Source organism: Salvelinus fontinalis, chromosome 12 (assembly GCF_029448725.1).
Source record: "Salvelinus fontinalis isolate EN_2023a chromosome 12, ASM2944872v1, whole genome shotgun sequence".
NCBI lineage: Eukaryota > Metazoa > Chordata > Actinopteri > Salmoniformes > Salmonidae > Salvelinus > Salvelinus fontinalis.
In genome coordinates this window covers 6,569,613-6,589,571 of record NC_074676.1, presented here as the reverse complement: position 1 = coordinate 6,589,571, position 19,959 = coordinate 6,569,613, and the positions used below count along the sequence as shown (strand labels likewise).

At 44.2% G+C, this 19,959-nt stretch overlaps 1 protein-coding gene across 1 annotated transcript in view; it reads left to right on the top strand.

Annotated features, from left to right (window-relative positions):
* LOC129866708 (sodium-dependent neutral amino acid transporter B(0)AT2-like) overlaps nt 1-15,161 on the top strand; it is a 42,827-nt gene extending 27,666 nt beyond the window's left edge. The window contains exons 7-12 of the mRNA XM_055939538.1: nt 3,203-3,444; nt 3,721-3,913; nt 5,002-5,194; nt 7,887-8,046; nt 10,156-10,318; nt 14,126-15,161. Of these exons, the coding sequence (XP_055795513.1) occupies nt 3,203-3,444; nt 3,721-3,913; nt 5,002-5,194; nt 7,887-8,046; nt 10,156-10,318; nt 14,126-14,500 (1,326 nt within the window). The 3' untranslated portion in view covers nt 14,501-15,161. The remainder of the gene's footprint in view (nt 1-3,202; nt 3,445-3,720; nt 3,914-5,001; nt 5,195-7,886; nt 8,047-10,155; nt 10,319-14,125) is intronic.
* The last annotated feature ends 4,798 nt before the right edge of the window (nt 15,162-19,959 follow it).

Genomic DNA, 19,959 nt, shown 5'->3' with positions numbered 1-19,959 from the left:
AGTTTGTGTAGTACAAAAATGTATGAAGGATCCAGCTATGGTGGTTATTATAATGGCGCCAGAGGGGATGGCTGCCGTTTTACGGGCTCCTAACCAACTGTGCTATTTTGTTTAGTTTTTTCGCATTGTTTGTAACTCATTTTGTACATAATGTTTCCGCAACCATCTCTTATGACCAAAAAGAGAGTCTGGACAGCAGAACAGCGATTACTCACCTCGAACATTACAAATCATTTTTGTTTGATGAGTCTGATGCAAAGGATATAGTGCTTTGTCAAGACAAGCCCCAAATCCACGTCATCAACATGAAGAAAAGACAGAGGAAAAGGGGGAGGAGGGTGGGGTGCCTTGTAAGAATTTGCAGACAAGTAGGTAAACCACCTTTTCCCAATGATGGGAAAACAAACTGGACGATCTACGATTAAGACTATCTGACCAATGGGACATTAAAAACTGTAATATCTTGTGTTTCACCGAGACGTGACTGAACGACGACACATAATATAGAGCTGGCTGGCTTCTCCGTGCATCGGCAGGACCTCCCTTATTCTACCTCATTTGCACATGCTGTATATACTTTTTCTACTGTATTATTGATTGTATGTTTGTTTATTCCATGTGTAACTAACTCTGTGTTGTTGTATGTGTCGAACTGCTTTGCTTTATCTTGGCCAGGTCGCAGTTGTAAATGAGAACTTGTTCTCATCTAGCCTACTTGGTTAAATAAAGGTGGAATAAAAAATAAAATAATAATAAAAAAAGTTATTGTAATTTTATTTTATTGTGTTACTTTTGGATTTTATTTCATTTAGTAAATATTTTCTTAACTTTATTTCTTGAACTGCATTGTGGGACAAGGACTTGTAATGCGACAAATACAATTTGATTTATTCGTGTCTTGTCTGACTACTGCAGTACTGCTTGTCTATGTGCTAGCTGACAGCAACAAGCCCAGACGAGTTAGCTAAACGTTGTGTCAGCATCCAGCAGTGATTAACTTGGCGGTTGCATAGTAACGGCATCACTAGCCCAAATTGTAATTGAGCTGGCACCAGTTGTGAAACTGGGCTGTGCTCGCCCGGGTTTCCCTCGATCCAGCTCAAATTTGAGATTTCCATTCGAGCCACCTTGAATTTGGCCCTAATTTTATGTGCCAGTGGAAATTGAGCTTTATTCCAGTGTCTGCCTGCCAGCTGGAAGGAAATCTTTGCCAGTGTGTGTGCATGTGTAGGCTACCTGCCCCTCCCCCTCTGAAGCATAGGCTACTGTACACTGCTGACATTACAAGCGTGGTTCATAAATTGGGGAGAGATTTTTAATTAGAAAAGAATAGATTCACTTTTTCAATGCTAGTTTAGGATACTATAGTTATCACATTTCACATTGGATTTATTAACTACAAAAAGTGAATTCTGATGCTGCTCTGCACACACAAGCTTGTTAGCTGACTAGCTAGCTCTGGTTCAACGTTAAGCCAACTCTCGGAGTTCAAAGACATTCAAAGTTCCTCCATAGAAGCCGCTCATTCGTATGTATAATTCTGTGGGACTAATTCAGATAATGCATGTCATAACAAGATGCCCAGCGCTTCAGGCCAAGCCCCTCCACCCTATCTCGCTCTCTCCCCACCCGCAGAATTTAAGTTGCATCTCACGCCCCGCACTTGTCGGTCCAATAGCTTGTCCGCACCATAGCAAGCTGCTCTATCTCAAAAATAATTTTTATGTTCAGAACTAAACAATTGAAAATTATTTTGGTTCCAACCCTTGATAGAGTCACCATAATGCTGCTCCTTGGTTATACCCAAGGTACAGTACTGTACAGTCAGCACAATTCTGCTTCACACAGCCAACATACTGCATTACACCCAGTCAAGGACCCAGACTTGTTTGATCCAATGCACTAGTTTTATCCAATGCATTTGCTTGATCCAGTTATGGATCAATGTTGCGTTGTTCACTTTACTGAAACGGGAAGGAAACCTAATTGACTGAAAATGTGCCAGAAATATCTTTTTTAAATATTTTAGTCTTTGGCTACTCAGTTGCCGTGGACCAATAGCAATTGGAATCATTTCATTTGGCCTCTGCTGTGGTGGCACACTTCTCACCATGGCAACAGGAGTTGCTGGGCACTCCCTGCTTTTTGTAACATCCACGACGGCGTGTTCCATTCATTTCACAACAAAGTGTCACGTGTCTGCTGCTTCTCACACGCCTGACATCTTCCTACTTCAAAGGCCTTTGCTGCGTCTCCGGTGTGCAGGGAGAAAGAAATCGAAAGCGGGGCTCATTGTGTGTTGTGTAGTGTGTGCCTTCTGTATGGGTTAACCCTTCCACCACACACATATACTGTTGGCTATTTGAGAGCAGTAGCATGCTGGATATGTTCTCCTTGGTCTGTCCTTGTTTGATCTTCTCCAGTTTTGACAAATGGAGGTAACTCTCAATCATGATGTCCACTGATCTGCTCCACTGGTCCAACAATGGTTTGTCCATTACTAGGAGTTGAACGAAGACTATTGTACAATAAATGACGTAGTGTTGTCCTAAAGAGTCAAACGTTGATCAATTGAATCCACATCGAGGAGAGATGTGTCTGGAACTATAGTTTATCTTCCTTTAGCACCTCACTTAAATGCAGTACTTCAGTAAAAATATCTGTACATTACTTTACTATTTATATTTTTGACAACTTTTACTTTTACTTCACTACATTCCTAAAGAAAATAATGTACTTTTTACTCCTTACATTTTCCCTCACACCGAATAGTACTCGTTACATTTTGAGTGCTTAGCAGGACAGGAAAAGGGTCCAATTCACACGCTTATCAAGACAACATCCCTGGTCATCCCTACTGAATCTGATCTGGCGGACTCACTAAACACACATGCTTCGTTTGTAAATGATGTGTTGGAGTGTGCCCCTGGCTTTCCGTAAATAAAAAAAACTATAATATGGCCTCATCTGGTTTGCTTATTATAAGGAATTTGAAATTATTTGTACTTTTACTTTTGATACTTAAGTATATTTTAGAACCAAATGCTTTTAGACTTTTTCTCAAGTAGTATTTTACTGGGTGACTTTCACTTTTACTTGGGTCATTTTCCATTAAGGTATCTTTACTTTGACCCAAGTATGACAATTTGGGTACTTTTTCCACCACTGTCTAAATGTGCATTCATCATTTATTTCCTTCCAGTTGGAGATCATGCTGGAGGCCAAAGTGTGGCGCGAAGCGGCCACACAGGTCTTCTACGCCCTGGGCCTGGGCTTCGGAGGGGTCATAGCCTTCTCCAGCTACAACAAACGGGACAACAACTGTCACTTCGACGCAGTGCTGGTCTCCTTCATCAACTTCTTCACCGCTGTGCTGGCCACCCTGGTGGTGTTCGCCGTGCTCGGCTTCAAGGCCAACATCATGAACGCCAAGTGTGTCGCACTGTGAGTAGTACATTATAAGCCACTCCCTTTTAGAACTCCGGAATGTAGCCTAATTCCCCCAAATCGTAACCCTTTGGTGATTATACTGTAGGCCAATATGCCGGTTTGATTGTGACTTGAAGTTAAGCAGATGCTTTTATCGATCGTACATTTCATAGAGACACACATTATATTCAATGCAATGAGCCATGTGATGAGGCCGATAAGATATTAGCATGGTCTTGTATGATAGAGTATCCATTTTGATCTGGTCTTATATTATGTTCAATCTCTCAGGAACACAAAGAAGATAGTTGCTTTGCTAGGGAATGAGGTCAGCCACGACCTGATCCCCCACCACATCAACTTCAGCGCTACTGTGAGTGCTGAGGACTACCAACAGATGACAGAGATCCTCAGAGGGGTGACGGAGAAGGATTACCCGAGTCTGGGCCTGGACTCCTGCAGCATCGAGGAAGAGCTCAACAAGGTGAGGGGCCATTGTCTTCCAACTGCTACATCATTCTAATGCAACGAGTTGGTCAGTGCAGACGGCCGTCGCAACATCGGACATAAGGCAATGGGTGAGGGGGCTCATAGAATGTATAATGGTAATATTGTATCTTTTTGCATCTTTCATGATCATAACAATCACTTTTAGGTAGCATTTTACTTGGAAGAAAACACATAAACAGTCATAAAAACTGGTGTCAGACATGGTATCATCACAACAACTGACTTTGCACTGTCATGTCACAAACCAGGATTAGCTACGCCCAGAGCCATATATTTAGAGAGTTGGGCCAAAATGATGAATGGACGCCATGTTTGCGCCTGTGAGCATTCCATTCATCCATACACGATGAGAATTTGGAATCTTGTACATAGCATTGTTTAAAATTCCGAAAATTCTGTGAACTGCTATTGGTCAATATAGCCCATGGGGAGCTAACATGGCTGGCCTGGAATGTAGTGTAATGTAAATGCATCACAATGCAAAAAAAACATAGTACAAGTGTTGCCAGCAGCACAGTTACAGTCACTAACACTCTAGATAATATGAAAACAGCCTAACCAGCTCTGCCAGAGTGAGTAAAATGGTCAGAGTGAGGTGTTCTCTCATTTGTGTCTGGAAGTAGCTAGCAAACTAGACAACTTTAGCCAGTTAGCTTGGGTGCTTGACTGCCGTTGTGAGGTCAGAAACCCTTCTACTCGGCCAGAGCGTCCAGTGTGCACTCTAAGCACTCCGAGTGCGAAACGCTCTGAATTTACAAAACGACCCAAAGCACACTGGAGGCAATTTACGAACACACCCTAAATATATGGCTCTGGCTACGCCTATCCAATGAACATTCTTTGTGTCATAACAGTGCAATGTAAACTGTTACTGAATACTATTTTCCACAGACTGTGGGAGACTTGCCTCTAGATGTTGTCTACACACGTCAAGATTTATCTTTCCAATCATGTGAAACCCTAGGGCAAATAGTCTTACTAGAAGTGGATATTACTGACTAACTTACGTAAATCCTTCTTCTTCTTCCCTGTCCTCCTCCTCCTCCCTGTCCTCCTCCTCAGGCAGTGCAAGGTACAGGCCTGGCCTTCATTGCCTTCACAGAGGCCATGACCCACTTCCCGGCATCTCCCTTCTGGTCCGTCATGTTTTTCCTGATGCTGGTTAACCTGGGTCTGGGCAGCATGTTTGGTACCATCGAGGGCATCATCACACCTTTGGTCGACACCTTCAAAGTCCGCAAGGAGTTCGTCACAGGTCAGTCCAAGACGGGATGGAGGAATATATAGCTCATTATATCTCAATTCACCTTTCTGCGATTCCTCTTCGCTTATCTCCTTGTTTCCTTTTCAATCGTATTGGAGGAGGTCCCTATCGTGTGTTCTTCCTCAATGCGTTGTGAAAGAGGATGCGAGAGAAGATGCAAGGAATTGAGGAAAAATTAAAGAGAGAAAGCCTTTGTGTCAGTGTGTGGAGGTAGACCTTTTTCCACAATGTATCCTCAGCTGAACTATACGGATGTGTATTTGCTATAGTAACAGGTCAATTAAGTATTACCTATGTGTATGATGTATTATGGCTCTTTGCTTTAATGCTTTTGGCTCAATAATGATTGCATAATACTATTCCAATGCACAGTAGATGTGTGGCACCAAAGAGAGTTTCCTAATTAGCGCAACCACATGTTGACCAATATTGTGCATGAATTCTGTTAATGAGGATGGGTCATTCTTGAATTGCAGTGGTAAACACTTTAAAATGAAAAAAACTAATGGGGCAAAATACATTTTCCGTTTTATATAACTGTTATTTAAAAATTAAACAAACGGTATGTGACCCACCACCTGCACAATACTTGCAATGAAAATGACTTTCTGACTAAATTAAAAACCTAAAATATATGAAATGTAGCTAGACTCTTACATGGATGAACACTTCTTCCTCTCTGTCATGGATGCCTGATTGCCCTAAGTTTGAAGATGTAATCCGGAGACAGGTATTTTATTATTTTCGACTCCCTGTGCATATATATTTTTTTTTTTATCCCCTTGTCTCCCCAATTTTTCGTGGTATCCAATCGCTAGTAATTACTATCTTGTCTCATCGCTACAACTCCCGTACGGGCTCGGGAGAGACGAAGGTCGAAAGCCATGCGTCCTCCGAGGCACAACCCAACCAAGCCGCACTGCTTCTTTAACACAGCGCGCCTCCAACCCGGAAGCCAGCCGCACCAATGTGTCGGAGGAAACACCGTGCACCTGGCCTCCTTGGTTAGCGCGCACTGCGCCCAGCCCGCCACAGGAGTCGCTGGAGCGCGATGAGACAAGGAATTCCCTACCGACCAAACCCTCCCTAACCCGGACGACGCTAGCCCAATTGTGCGTCGCCCCACGGACCTCCCGGTCGCGGCCGGCTGCGACAGAGCCTGGGGGCGAACCCAGAGACTCTGGTGGCGCAGTTAGCACTGCGATGCAGTGCCCTAGACCACTGCGCCACCCGGGAGGCCCCTCCCTGTGCATTTTCAATCATACTCTGCTTCCACCGGCATTCCACTGATTTCAAAACTCGGTCAACTTCTTCCATGACAACAACATTGTTGATCGCCATTTCTTCCCCATCGCTGTCATCAAAAGACTATACAATGTCTGGTTCAAGGAAAAATGTTGACCTAAATCAGGGATTTCCTCATTATCTGATTCATTATCTGAGTCAGAGAGAGTCAGCATGGCATGACCGTCCTCCAGAAAGTAGTCCATCACAACTTTTTCCCACTGATCCTTGTCGATGGCGCCTGTTAGATTCAGGGCAGCAATGTTGAGAGCAATAGCAACACTTTTTCAGTTCGTCATATCTTTCAAAAAAGCTGCAGTAGAAAGGATTACCTACACACACTGAGCAGCTCATGTTATAGACACAAGCATTCTACATGGCAGACCAATCCGAACTCATCTCTCGTCCAGCCCATTCATTATCCAACCAACCAACTAGGCTTGTAATTTAACAATTGTATTTGCATTTACAGATGGCATACACGTTTTTGTTATTAAGGAACTTGAAAGTTCATGTTCCAGAAGGCTTTTCTGACAAAAAAACGCATTTTGATAAACAAAAAAAAGTTTACGTTCAAGTGCCTCTCCTGTGAAGTAGTGACGTGCGACATACACCTAGCTTCCTGAAACGGGTCACATATTTAAGTCCTTAATATTGCAAAACATCTAGTTGCATGCATTGTTGGAACTACTTGAGGATAGCAAATTGTCCTGGTAATGTGTAGAGGTGTAGTGACATGTTTTGAGTGTTTCGAGATATCTTTATTGTTTGGAATGCTATTCAAACACCTTATTTATTTTTTTACTAGTATAATGTGTCCCTCAGTTTTATGTCATTGGTGTTACCACCTTGAAAATCACTGATTACAAAGATATACAAGGATCCAGTGGCAAACTGTTATTGAGGGAGGGGGTCTATATTTAACTTTTTTTTTTTAGCTAATCACACCCTTTTAGTATGTCATACATTTGAGGATTTTTCATTTATCATTTCGTGTGTCTAAATCCAAAGTGTAACTTGGTGTTAGAACATTTTAATGAAGGGAAATTACATTGTGAGTAAAATAATTAATCATATTCATTTAGTAAATGATTTTTAAAAGTGTGATTACCTTAGATTTGAGCATTTGTGGCCTCCATTTCAGAAAATCCAAATTTACCTCAAATGTATCAGCGGTGGGGTTACTACTTCTGGTGGCACATTGTTATTATAATGGTACACATTTTTAAAGTCATTAAGCTACCATATTAGTTGAATTAGAAAGGGAAGATAAAATGTAAAAAATAAATCCCCAAAATGCCATGCCCAAATGCCACCATAATTCAAGTACGACCCGGATGGCATTTCTCCCCCTTGTCCCTTTTTTACTAATGTCCATGTATTCTCCCTCTTGTAACAGTGGGTGTCTGTCTGCTAGCCTTCTTCATCGGCCTGCTGTTCGTTCAACGATCTGGGAACTACTGGGTGGCTATGTTTGATGACTACTCCGCCACACTGCCCCTGCTCCTAGTGGTCATCCTGGAGAACGTGGCTGTTGCTTGGGTCTACGGGACTGACAAGTATGTATATGTCAAATGATATACAGAATGTCAGTAATCTGGGGTTTTCTTGACTATAATTCCGAATTCAAAGCTGTCCATCCAAGTACAATGACAAATATTCTTTAAATTCTGTATTCAGAATGAGTTAACCATGAAAAGTGAATGAACAACACTTGACTTAAATATTACCTGCTATCACCTCTGGTATCCTGTACAGGTACTGTATGTTAACCTGTTGGGGATGGGGGCGCTGTTGTCACTATTTATGGTATTCTTGTAATTTTTGAAACGGCTTCCTACAACACTCTTGATCGTACAATATGCATATTATTATTATTATTGGATAGAAAACAGTCTATAGTTTCTATAGGAGTTGAAATTTTGTCTCTAAGTTGAACAGAACCCATTCTACAGCAATTTCCCTGACATGGAGTCAGATTTCAGAAATGTTGGCCCCTGATCTGGAGTCAGTTAAAAGGGCACTGTTATTGCTATGAGTATACGGACACTGCTTACGTCTTCCCCTGGATGCCTTTACGTGATGACGATTTGAATGGGGTCGATTGCGCGTTCACAGGCACTATAAATTAAAAAACCCTGGAGCTAGCAAGTCTTTTCTTGGTGCGTCATGCGCGTGGAGGACACCGACCCGCACCTGTTCCAAGCATTAGTGTTGGGAGTAATCTTTCTCCGGTCATGTTAAGACTCGTTATAGGAGTTAAAAACATCATAAGGTAGTTAATTTAAAGCGTTTTATAGCAATTTATATCCGTTTAGTGCGATTTTGGGACATTTATTTCTGAAACGCTGTGAATTGCTGGGCACGCTTCCAGTTCATCCCGAACGCAGTTGGCATTTCCACATGGCAAGAGGACAGCTTTCCACCAAAAGACGATTAGACCCAAGAAAGGATCCTTTGCCCAAGATACTGATGGAAGAACAGCTCAAAGTAGGACATTTTTATTATGATAAATCGTGTTTCTGTCGAAAAATGTTAGTGGCTTAGGACGCCATGTTTTTTGACGTAGCTTCGCTTGGCGCAAACTGTATTGAAAGTAAGGATCATTTAAAAAATGTTGTATTAAGAATTAAATTGTCTATCAATCCCTGTCCACCCTATATTTTTTAGTCACGTTTATGAGTATTTATGTATAAGAGTAGATCACTGTCTAATATTGCGCACGGACATTTTCTCACCAGCTGGGCTACATTTCACATTGTCTAACCATGATTTTGGTGGCTAAATATAAACATTTTCGATCAAACTCTATATGGATTGTGTAATATGATGTTACAGGAGTGTCATCTGAAGAATTCTGAGAAGGTTAGTGAAAAAATTAATATATTTTGGCGATGTTGACGTTATCGCTCACTTTGGCTAGAATTAATGCTGGGGTAATGTTTGCACCTGTGCTATGCTAATATAACGATTTATTGTGTTTTCGCTGTAAGACACTTAGAAAATCTGAAATATTGTCTGTATTCACAGGATCTGTGTCTTTCGATTAGTGTATGCTGTGTATTTTTACGAAATGTTTGATGATTAGTAAGTAGGTAAACACGTTGCTCTATGTAGTTATTCTAGTCCATTTGTGACGGTGGGTGCAATTGTAACCTATGCCATCTACCTGAAATATGCACTTTTTTCTAACAAAACCTATCCCATACCATAAATATGTTATCAGACTGTCATCTGATGAGTTTTTTTCTTGGTTAGGGGCTATAAATATCTTAATTTAGCCAAATTGGTGATAGCTACTGGTGTTGGTGGACAAATAAAAGATGGTGGATTATGCTAATGTGTTTTTAGGTAATAGATGTACATCTTTACATATTGTGTCTTCCCTGTAAAACATTTTAAAAATCGGACATGTTGGTTGGATTCACAAGATCTGTGTCTTTCATTAGCTGTATTGGACTTTAATGTGTGAAAATTAAATATTTATAAAAAAAAAAAAAAAAATGAATTTCGCGGCTCTGCCTTTTCAGTGGGGGTGGGGGTAGCGGCACTCTCATCCTAGACAGGTTAAACATAATTGCAAACTCAACACAGTCTAAAGTGTGTACCATTATGTATCCTCACCTTCTGTGGGATCCTTTCCCTGCTTCTCCCGTTCCTCCGCCCAGGTTCTTTGAGGACCTGAAGGACATGCTGGGCTTCACTCCGTTTCGGTTCTACTACTACATGTGGAAGTACGTGACCCCCTTGCTGCTCATCCTTCTGCTGGGCTCCAGTGTGATCCAGATGGGAATGACCCCACCCAGCTACAGTGCCTGGCTAGAGGACATGGTGAGTTGTCTGTGGTCTCTGGTGCAGCTGTCAAATACAGTATTTTAGTGCAGTGGACCTTCGGTTCAATTAATGGGATACACAGGCTTTTGTTATACTCCAGCACCAAAACAACAATTCAACTACACATCAAGATCTCTTTTCTCTTTTTCTATAGTCCTATATTGCCTCCTGTACTTGCCTTCTTTCCTTTATCCACACTCATTTTAAAATACCTAGATACCTGGATGGTTACTTGATAGCCCTCTGCCATATTAGCTTCACCAATCCTCTTGGATTATGAGATCAGCACAGATTTGAGGAGAGGACGTTACACTTAAAACTGATTTAAGATGCAACCTATTGTCAACATGGTTTTAATGTTAGTATCAGTTTCAGGCCAGTGAGAAGTAATATACAGTAGTAACTTCTTGCTCTCCTTCCCCCATGTGAACGAGGCCAGTGAGGAGTCTCTGAGCTATAATGATATACACTTGTCACGTTCCTGACCTATTTCTGTTAGTTTGTTGTATGTGTTAGTTGGTCAGGACGTGAGTTTGGGTGGGCATTCTATGTTTTCTGTTTCTATGTTGGTTTAAGGGTTGCCTGGTATGGCTCTCAATTAGAGGCAGGTGTTTGGCGTTTCCTCTAATTGAGAGTCATATTTAGGTAGGTTGTTTCACAGTGTTCGTTGTGGGTGGTTGTCTCCTGTGTCTGTGTCTATGTTACACCATACGGGACTGTTTCGTGCGTTCGTCATTTTGTGTAGTCATTTTTCCTGTTCGTGATTTCTTCGTGTTTCATGTAAGTTCGTCGTCCAGGTCTGTCTACATCGTTTTGTTGTTTTGTAATATATCAAGTGTTCTTCGTGTGTTTAGTTCGTCTTGTAAATAAATCATTATGTATTCACAACCCGCTGCGCCTTGGTCGAATCACTACTCTTCGTATGAAGAGGAGGAGGAACACCGTTACAGAACCACCCACCAAATAACCAGAACCAAGCAGCGGTGTAACGGGAGGAAGGGACAGCGCAAGAAGGAGGAATGGACATGGGAGGATGTTTTGGACAGTAAAGGTTGCTACACATGGGAGGAGATCCTGGCTGGAAGGGATCGCCTCCCATGGGAACAGCTGGAGGCACTGAGGAGAGCAGAGGAAACCGGAGAAGGGAACCGGCGTTATGAGGGGACGCGTCTAGCACGGAAGCCTGAAAAGCCCGTGAGTACAACCCCAAAATTTCTTGGGGGGGAGGCTAAGAGGTAGTGGGCCAAGGGCAGGTAGGAGACCTGCGCCGACTTCTCAGGCTAACCGTGGAGAGCGGGAGTACGGGCAGACGCCGTGTTACGCAGTAGAGCGCACGGTGTCTCCTGTACGTGTGCATAGCCCGGTGTGGGTTATTCCACCTCGCCGCACTGGTAGAGCTAGATTGAGCATTGAGCCAAGTGCCATGAAGCCGGCTCTACATATCTGGCCACCAGTACGTCTCCTTGGGCCGGCTTACATGGCACCAGCTTTACGCATGGTGTCCCCGGTTCGCCTACATAGCCCGGTGCGGGTTATTCCACCTCCCCGCACTGGGCGGGCGACGGGGAGCATTCAACCAGGTAAGGTTGGGCAGGCTCAGTGCTCAAGGGAGCCAGTACGCTTGCACGGTCCGGTATTTCCGGCACTACCTCCCCGCCCCAGCCCAGTACCACCAGTGCCTACACCACGCACCAGGCTTCCAGTGCGTTTCCAGAGCCCTGTTCCTCCTCCACGCACTCTCCCTATGGTGCGTGTCTCCAGCCCAGTGCCTCCAGTTCCGGCACCACGCACTAAGCCACCTGTGCGTCCCCAGAGCCCTGTACACACTGTTCCTTCTCCCCGTACTCGTCCTGATGTGCGTGCACTCAGCCCGGTGCCACCAGTGCCGGTACCACGCACCAGGCAAATAGTACGCTTTGAGAGTCCAGTGTGCCCTGTCCCTGCTCCCCGCACTAGGCTTGAAGTGTGTGTCTCCAGTCCGGTGCCTCCAGTTCCGGCACCACGCACCAGGACTACAGTGCGTCTCAGCCGGCCAGAGTCTGCCGTCTGCCCAACGTCGCCTGAACTGTCCGTCTGCCAAGCGCCGCATGAACTGCTCGTCTGTATTGAGCCTTCAAAGCCGCCCGTCTGCCATGAGCCTACAGAGCCTTCCGCCAGACAGGAGCCGCTAGAGCCTTCCGCCAGACAGGAGCCGCTAGAGCCTTCCACCAGACAGGAGCAGCCAAAGTCTTCCGCTAGACAGGATCAGTCTGAGCCATCCGTCTCCGCAGCGCCATCTGAGCCATCCGTCTCCCCAGCGCCGTCTGAGCCATCCGTCTCCCCAGCGCCGTCTGAGCCATCCGTCTGCCCAGTGCCGTCTGAGCCATCCGTCTGTCCCGAGCCATTAGAGCCGCCCGTCTGTCCCGAGCCGTCAGAGCCGTTAGTCAGTCAGGAGCCGCTGGAGCCATTCGTCAGTCAGTCAGGAGCCGCTAGAGCCATTCGTCAGTCAGGATCTGCCAGAGCCATCAACCAGACAGGATCTGCCAGAGCCGCCAACCAGACAGGATCTGCCAGAGCCACCAACCAGACAGGATCTGCCAGAGCCGCCAACCAGACAGGATCTGCCAGAGCCGCCAACCAGACAGGATCTGCCATAGCCGCCAACCAGACAGGATCTGCCAGAGCCGCCAGCGAGCCATGAGCGTCCAGAGCGGTCAGCCAGCCATGAGCGTCCAGAGCCGCCAGCCAGCCATGAGCGTCCAGAGCCGTCAGCCAGCCATGAGCGTCCAGAGCCGTCAGCCAGCCATGAGCGTCCAGAGCCGTCAGCCAGCCATGAGCGTCCAGAGCCGTCAGCCAGCCATGAGCGTCCAGAGTCGTCAGCTAGTCATGAGCGTCCAGAGCTGCCATGTATCCAGAACTGCCCCTCAGTCCAGAGCTGTCTCTCTGTCCGGAGCTGCCCTTCAGTCCGGAGTTGCCCCTCTATCCTGAGCTACCTCTCTATCCTGAGTTACCTCTCTATCTACCTCTCTATTCTCACCTACCTCTATGTCCTGAGCTACCTTGTCCCGGAGCTGCCCCTTTATTTTGTGTTGCCTATATTAGGTGGGTGGAATAGAGGGGTGGTCATTCTGAGGGGGATTAGCAAACTGGGATTTACTATGGTGGGGTGGGGACCTCGTCCTGAGCCTGAGCCACCACCGTGGTCAGATGCCCACCCAGACCCTCCCCTAAACTTTGTGCTGGTGCGCCCGGAGTTCGCACCTTAAGGGGGGGGTTATGTCACGTTCCTGACCTATTTCTGTTAGTTTGTTGTATGTGTTAGTTGGTCAGGACGTGAGTTTGGGTGGGCATTCTATGTTTTCTGTTTCTATGTTGGTTTAAGGGTTGCCTGGTATGGCTCTCAATTAGAGGCAGGTGTTTGGCGTTTCCTCTAATTGAGAGTCATATTTAGGTAGGTTGTTTCACAGTGTTCGTTGTGGGTGGTTGTCTCCTGTGTCTGTGTCTGTTACACCATACGGGACTGTTTCGTGCGTTCGTCATTTTGTGTAGTCATTTTTCCTGTTCGTGATTTCTTCGTGTTTCATGTAAGTTGGTCGTCCAGGTCTGTCTACATCGTTTTGTTGTTTTGTAATATGTCAAGTGTTCTTCGTGTGTTTAGTTCGTCTTGTAAATAAATCATTATGTATTCACAGCCCGCTGTGCCTTGGTCGAATCACTACTCCTCCTCTTCGTATGAAGAGGAGGAGGAACACCGTTACAACACTAGTAGTATCATTAGGAATACTATACAGTTCTAACCTCTCAATCCTTCCCTGTTTCTCCTAGGCCATTGAGAAGTCCCTTAAATATCCCCCTTGGGGCCTGGCGGTCTGCATCTCCCTGGTGGTGTTGGCCATCATGCCTGTGCCCGTGGTCTTCTTCCTCCGCTACTTCAACATCATCGACAAGAACGCTGGCGTGGTGTCCACCATCTCCTACAAAAAGGGCTGCATCATCAAGGAGAGCGTCAGGCCCGAGGAGGACGATGATGCCAGCCTCCTCCACTCCAATTCGCCCGGCAGCGAAGCGCCCTCGCCCATGCCTGGCAACAGCATCTATCGAAAGCAGAGTGGAGGGGTCCCCGATGCCGCGCCCAACGGCCGCTACGGCATCGGCTACCTGATGGCTGACATGCCAGACATGCCCGAGTCAGACTTATAGAGCGACTTGTAGGGCGATGTCTATGGTCCTCCCACCCTACTGGCTGGCCAACCAATCCCTCTTCGTTGCGTTTAATCATGGGAATCATCATCTGCATATTTATATTTGTAGTGTTTCTGTATATTCTTTGTAGTTATCGTAGCTGCTCCCCTTCATGTTTTCCTCGTCCCCTTTTGCCGTGAAAACGATTAAAAGGGTGTGTCCACTGTACATATTATCTCCTTTTGTCTTCCCCACCCAGTTGCTCCTTGGCTCTATCCCAAATATATCCTCTCTAGCTCCCAGCCCTGGAGACCTTGTTGACTCCCCCTAGTGGACAGAACAGGACAGTATTGGCAATAAGGTGGATTCAGACTCCACCAAGCCTACTATAGTGCTAGGCAGGATGGGTGTGAATTCAATTCTGTAAATTCAGTAAGTAAACTGAAATGAAAATGGTCTTTATTGCTTCTCTATGAAAACAAAAAATGAATTTGAATTTCTGTCTACTGTCTGAATTGATTGAATTGAAATGGACTTACCCCAAACTTGATTCTATGCTCTGCCAGGGAAAGTCAACAAGGGTCATAGGCTATGGACCAGTGAGGCATCCGTGTGGGACTGGAGCTTCTGTCCACAGTATGTCTCATGGAGATGTGCGAATACTCCCCCCCCCCCCCCCCCCCCCACTGGCTGTGTACATTATGACTTCACCACTGGCCCAGAGTACTGAGATTAGTAGCAGTGTAGGTGCTTTGGATGACATACTTGTTGACAATGATGCTATACTGACCACATTCTTTGGGTGTAAGTACAATATAGTGCAAACCAAACAGCGAAAGGATGGCATTGAAACTGAAACCCCCCCCCCCCCCCCAGTGATTGTTCTAAAAGAAAATGTGTGCCTAAATAACTTCTGATGATTGGGGCGGCAGGTAGTCTACTGGTTAGAGCGTTGGACTAGTAACCGAAAGGTTGCAAGATCAAATCCCTGAGCTGACAAGGTACACATCTGTCGTTCTGCCCCTGAACAAGACAGTTAATCCACTGTTCCTAGGCCGTCATTGTAAATAAGAATTTGTTCTTATTAACTGACTTGCCTAGTTAAATAAAGGTCAAATATATGTTTATAGAATACATGGTGGACATTGTATATTTAAGGTATTCTGTAAATATAATATAGAAATGTTATAAATATATTTATCTGAATAGTTTGGATATCAGAACACCTTGTTTTTTGGTAAGAAGTGCTACAAATCCTTAACTCTGGTCTCTTTTTTTTGTTTACCGATGTGCTGTCGGTCTATGTAAAGAGTTTGACTCTTCTTGATAACTTGTAAATACTTTTTTCCATGAAATGGCTTCAAAACACAATGTATTGTTTTTCCCTTTCGAGATTAAAGATCAAACTTGGTCCATGCTTGGCACTGATGTCTATGTAGTTTAGTGTTGTCCTCATCTCACCGTTTGTCTGTCAGGGAAATGTCAACCATGAGTCAGATCAAACAACAGATACAGACAGACTCATATTATATTGAGTTAAGGCTACATCAATAGGCAGCCTATTTAACTGTGTCGCACTGCTCTCTAGTGTGCATAATGTAAACGTCTTTGTAGATCTTTTTAAGGACTTTTTGGAGTCATGGGGTAACTGCATACATGGAATGTCTCTGGAAGTGGGCGTATCAACAGAAGTGGAAGGATTAACCAAATTGGGTGTTCGGAAAGCGAATCGGCTAATGGGCAGATTTTTTGCCACTCAAGACCGTTTTGCGTGGCTGCTGTGTTTTCTAACTTTCCGAGTGTGTTCTTGGTCGGATTCGGCAGAGATGACAGGAAAGAATTTCAGTTAGGCTAACGTTTTTGCCATTCACTTTGAGCTGTGTCATTGGTGTAGCTACCTAAGTTCTTTGTTTTTTTGTATTGCCATCTAAGATTAATGTGGCTATAATCTACCAAACTAATGTTAGCTGACCTAGCCTTTTAAAATTAGCTATCATCACTGAGAGCGACTGTTAACTAACGTTGTGAACTCATCTCGCTAACTTAGTAAACTATTTTTCATTTATGTTTGTTTTGACAGCTTGTCACAGTTTTGAAAGCTGCTGATGACTGCATGGTTTTATCCCAGTGCTAATTGTATCATTGCCCCTTCTGCCAGCCCTCTATTATCAAGCCACAAGACTATGGCAGTTTGTGGGCGCACATTTAGTGGTGGGAAGTTGACTACAAAATAATCGATTCCTCGACTCCTTGCCGGTCGACTCCCATTTCTGGGTGTCAAGATCCGATTCTGCTTGGAATCGACTCCAAAGATTCAGTATTTTATTTTTTGCATGGGAGGAAAGTATTTTCCATAGTATACTTCGAGAACACAACCTCTCGCATCTTTTTATGTAGCCAGAAAGCTGCCAAAAGTTTCGACATATGTTTCGATAGGATCGTAAGAAAAGCCATGCTTGAAACATGAAACATAACCGTTAAATTACATCTGTAAATGTACAAACCCAATGTTACGACTATGAATGAACATTTACACGTTAAACATTTACACGTCTCCCTTTACTCGGTTACAGATGTTTTTTATACATATAAACTTTTGTCAGGAATGTGGCATCAGCAAAGGACATGAACCGAACATAGCTAGTCGAAGTTAGCTAGTCAGTCAAGCAACTCTTCTTCTTCTATGGTATATTGGTGATCACACAATATAATTCCCCCAAAAAACGGAACTACCAAAAAAGGATTAAAAAAAAGAATAAATAAAATAAAACAGATCTGATCCCTACACAGGCTCAAGGGGAACCTGGGAGGGTGGGTCTTCTGGCGCCAGTACCCCTTGCAAGTCTTCAGATGTAAAATCCCCAAAACCTTTCTGCCGCAGCCACAATAATGTCCAGTTTCTTTTGACTTCTTTGAGACTTGTGCTGTACAGTTTAACTGTGGCAATGAATGCAACAAAATCTACCTTTTTAACACACAAGGTAGATTGTCTGGCAGCAAACATTTACTACAGGCTGTGGTGTATCCACTACCATATATTCACTAGCATCACTTGTTTTCTCAATTATTTGAAATTGCCTTCGAATAGGCGATTCAATAGGCCTCACAAACTTTTGCCACCTCAATTTCCTTCACCCTTACAGAGCACTCCAGGAACTCGGGATAATTGCAACATCGTCGTCCTTCTACACACCGTTCTTCAGTATACTCTGTTCGCCTGCACACACTTGAAACATGGCCAAATCCTTTGAAATTCTTACACTGCAGTGGTTTGGGGATGAACGCTCTTACAGTGTATCTTACAAATCCGAGCTTCACATGCGTAGGTATTTGCTATTTATCAAAAAACAACAGAAACGACAGACTTTCTTCTTTTTCTCCATTCACCCAGTGGTTCAGACGTGGGCACCAACCACACCAGGTATTCAACCTCCAAACATAACTTCTGTTGTCCGGGTTCTTTTGAGGCCCACTGCCATCTCCCTATGAGAAATACAATTCACCAAAATAAGACCACTCTTGATCACTCTGACAGACTCCACTTTTCCAAGCGCATACTTCGCCATTTTCGACACCTCAAACGGGTTTCCCACATATACAACCTTTCTCAACAAACGCATCCCAACAAGAAGCGATTCATTATCATTTACACAAGTATCCTCCACTCCACTTTTAGACAATTTCCTCTTTCTTCCAGTTTTTGATACTATTGTCCATTCAGAACATTCGTCTTCACCAAATTTACCCGAAGCACTGCTTAATTCGAACTCGGCATCCACTTCCGCCATCTTACTCATTCCAAACGCACTCCCCCTTCAATAAAGCAACTCTAGTCGAGACGTTAGTTGCTTTAAAGCTTCCGGTTTCATTTCCAAAATAAAAGCCCAAGCTTGATTTTGAACGGCATTCGATAACTACGTTATACCAGTCAGTAGATGCCGTAGTATAGGTTTGGGCCTTCAGCAAATGAATTGTGTGAGAATGATACTATAAAGACACAAAAGAGCCTTGTCAAGAATAACTGCCTGTGCTGCAAAATAGAAAGTAAATATGATTTAGGCCTATTCAAATATCTAAATATGCCATGCTGGCCTTCCGAGTGGTGCAGCGGTCTAAGGCACTGCTTCGCAGTGCTTGAGGTGTCACTACAGACCCGGGGTTAATCCCAGGCTGTGTCACAACCGGCCATGACCGGGAGTCTCATAGGGCGGTACACAATTGGCCCAGCGTCATCTGAGTTAGGTGAGGGTTTGGCCCAGGGGACTTTACTTAGCTCATCGCACTCTAGCGACTCCTTGTGGCGGGCCCGGTGCCGGCAGGCTGACTTCGATCGTCAGTTGAACGGTGTTTCCTCCGACACATTGGTGCAGCCGGCTTCCGGGTTAAGCTGGCGGATGTTAAGAAGCACAGTTTGGCGGGTCATGTTTCGGCGGACGCATGACTGGACCTTCGACTCTCCCGAGCCTGTTGGGGAGTTGCAGCGATGAGACAAGATCGAAATTGGGGAGATAAAGGGGGTAAAATAATAATGAATAATAATATGCCATGCTGTTGTATGTTATTTAATGGCAATATCATTGCATAATTTATTTTTATAGCCGCATGGGGCTACTGTGGTGATCATGTAACCTAATGAATCATACTTTTTCCAATATTTGGGACTATAGGCCTTATTAGGCATTTTGACTGTTGTATTTGCAAATTCCACTCTGTTGGCTTGTTATAGTCATTTGCATTTGCACAACACCATCACGCAGAGACTATAAACGTATCAATAAGTGAGACAAAACAAAATATTGATTAAGCGATAACCTATCCTGAGCGCAATAGCCAAGGGGTCCCGAATGGAAGGACTATCTATATTTTCCCTATCAGCCACTACATGTGCTTCTTCAACTAGTTTGTTTAAAATGTATTTAGAGGCTATATTTAGAGGCCTGTGAGCTAGGGTCTCATTTTAAGGGGAGGTCTATACTAAAAACAGTTATAAAACACAAATAGAGTTCTAAAAGTATTCCGCAAGACATCAGTACACAAAATGAAAATGCCTACAAGTTGAAGGCCTATTTCTTTGGGGGGGGGGGGGTAGGCCTACAGTAAATGAAACAAAGAACTTTTGAATACACACATGGATTTCAATAAACAAATGGATTAGACTGTTCTATTCTCTTTGATTTAGTTCCTATTGCAACTCAGACAAATTACTGAATGGATGACATATTGACTGATTGACTGACCTCAATGAAGGATGAATTAAATATATATGTTGGAATGAGTTGCATGCATCATGAATGCTCTGCACTTTATTTGGCTAGTAGGCAAATAGTCCTACATTAGGGTATAATGACTCTATGGCTGCATGCCTCCAGAAGGGCATCTTCTGAGGCTGAGGGGTGCTTTTCTGTGCATGGAGATCACAAGCTCTTCAACTTGGCAGCATTGTCGCGATGGAGGGAATAGCCTATATGGAGACTACC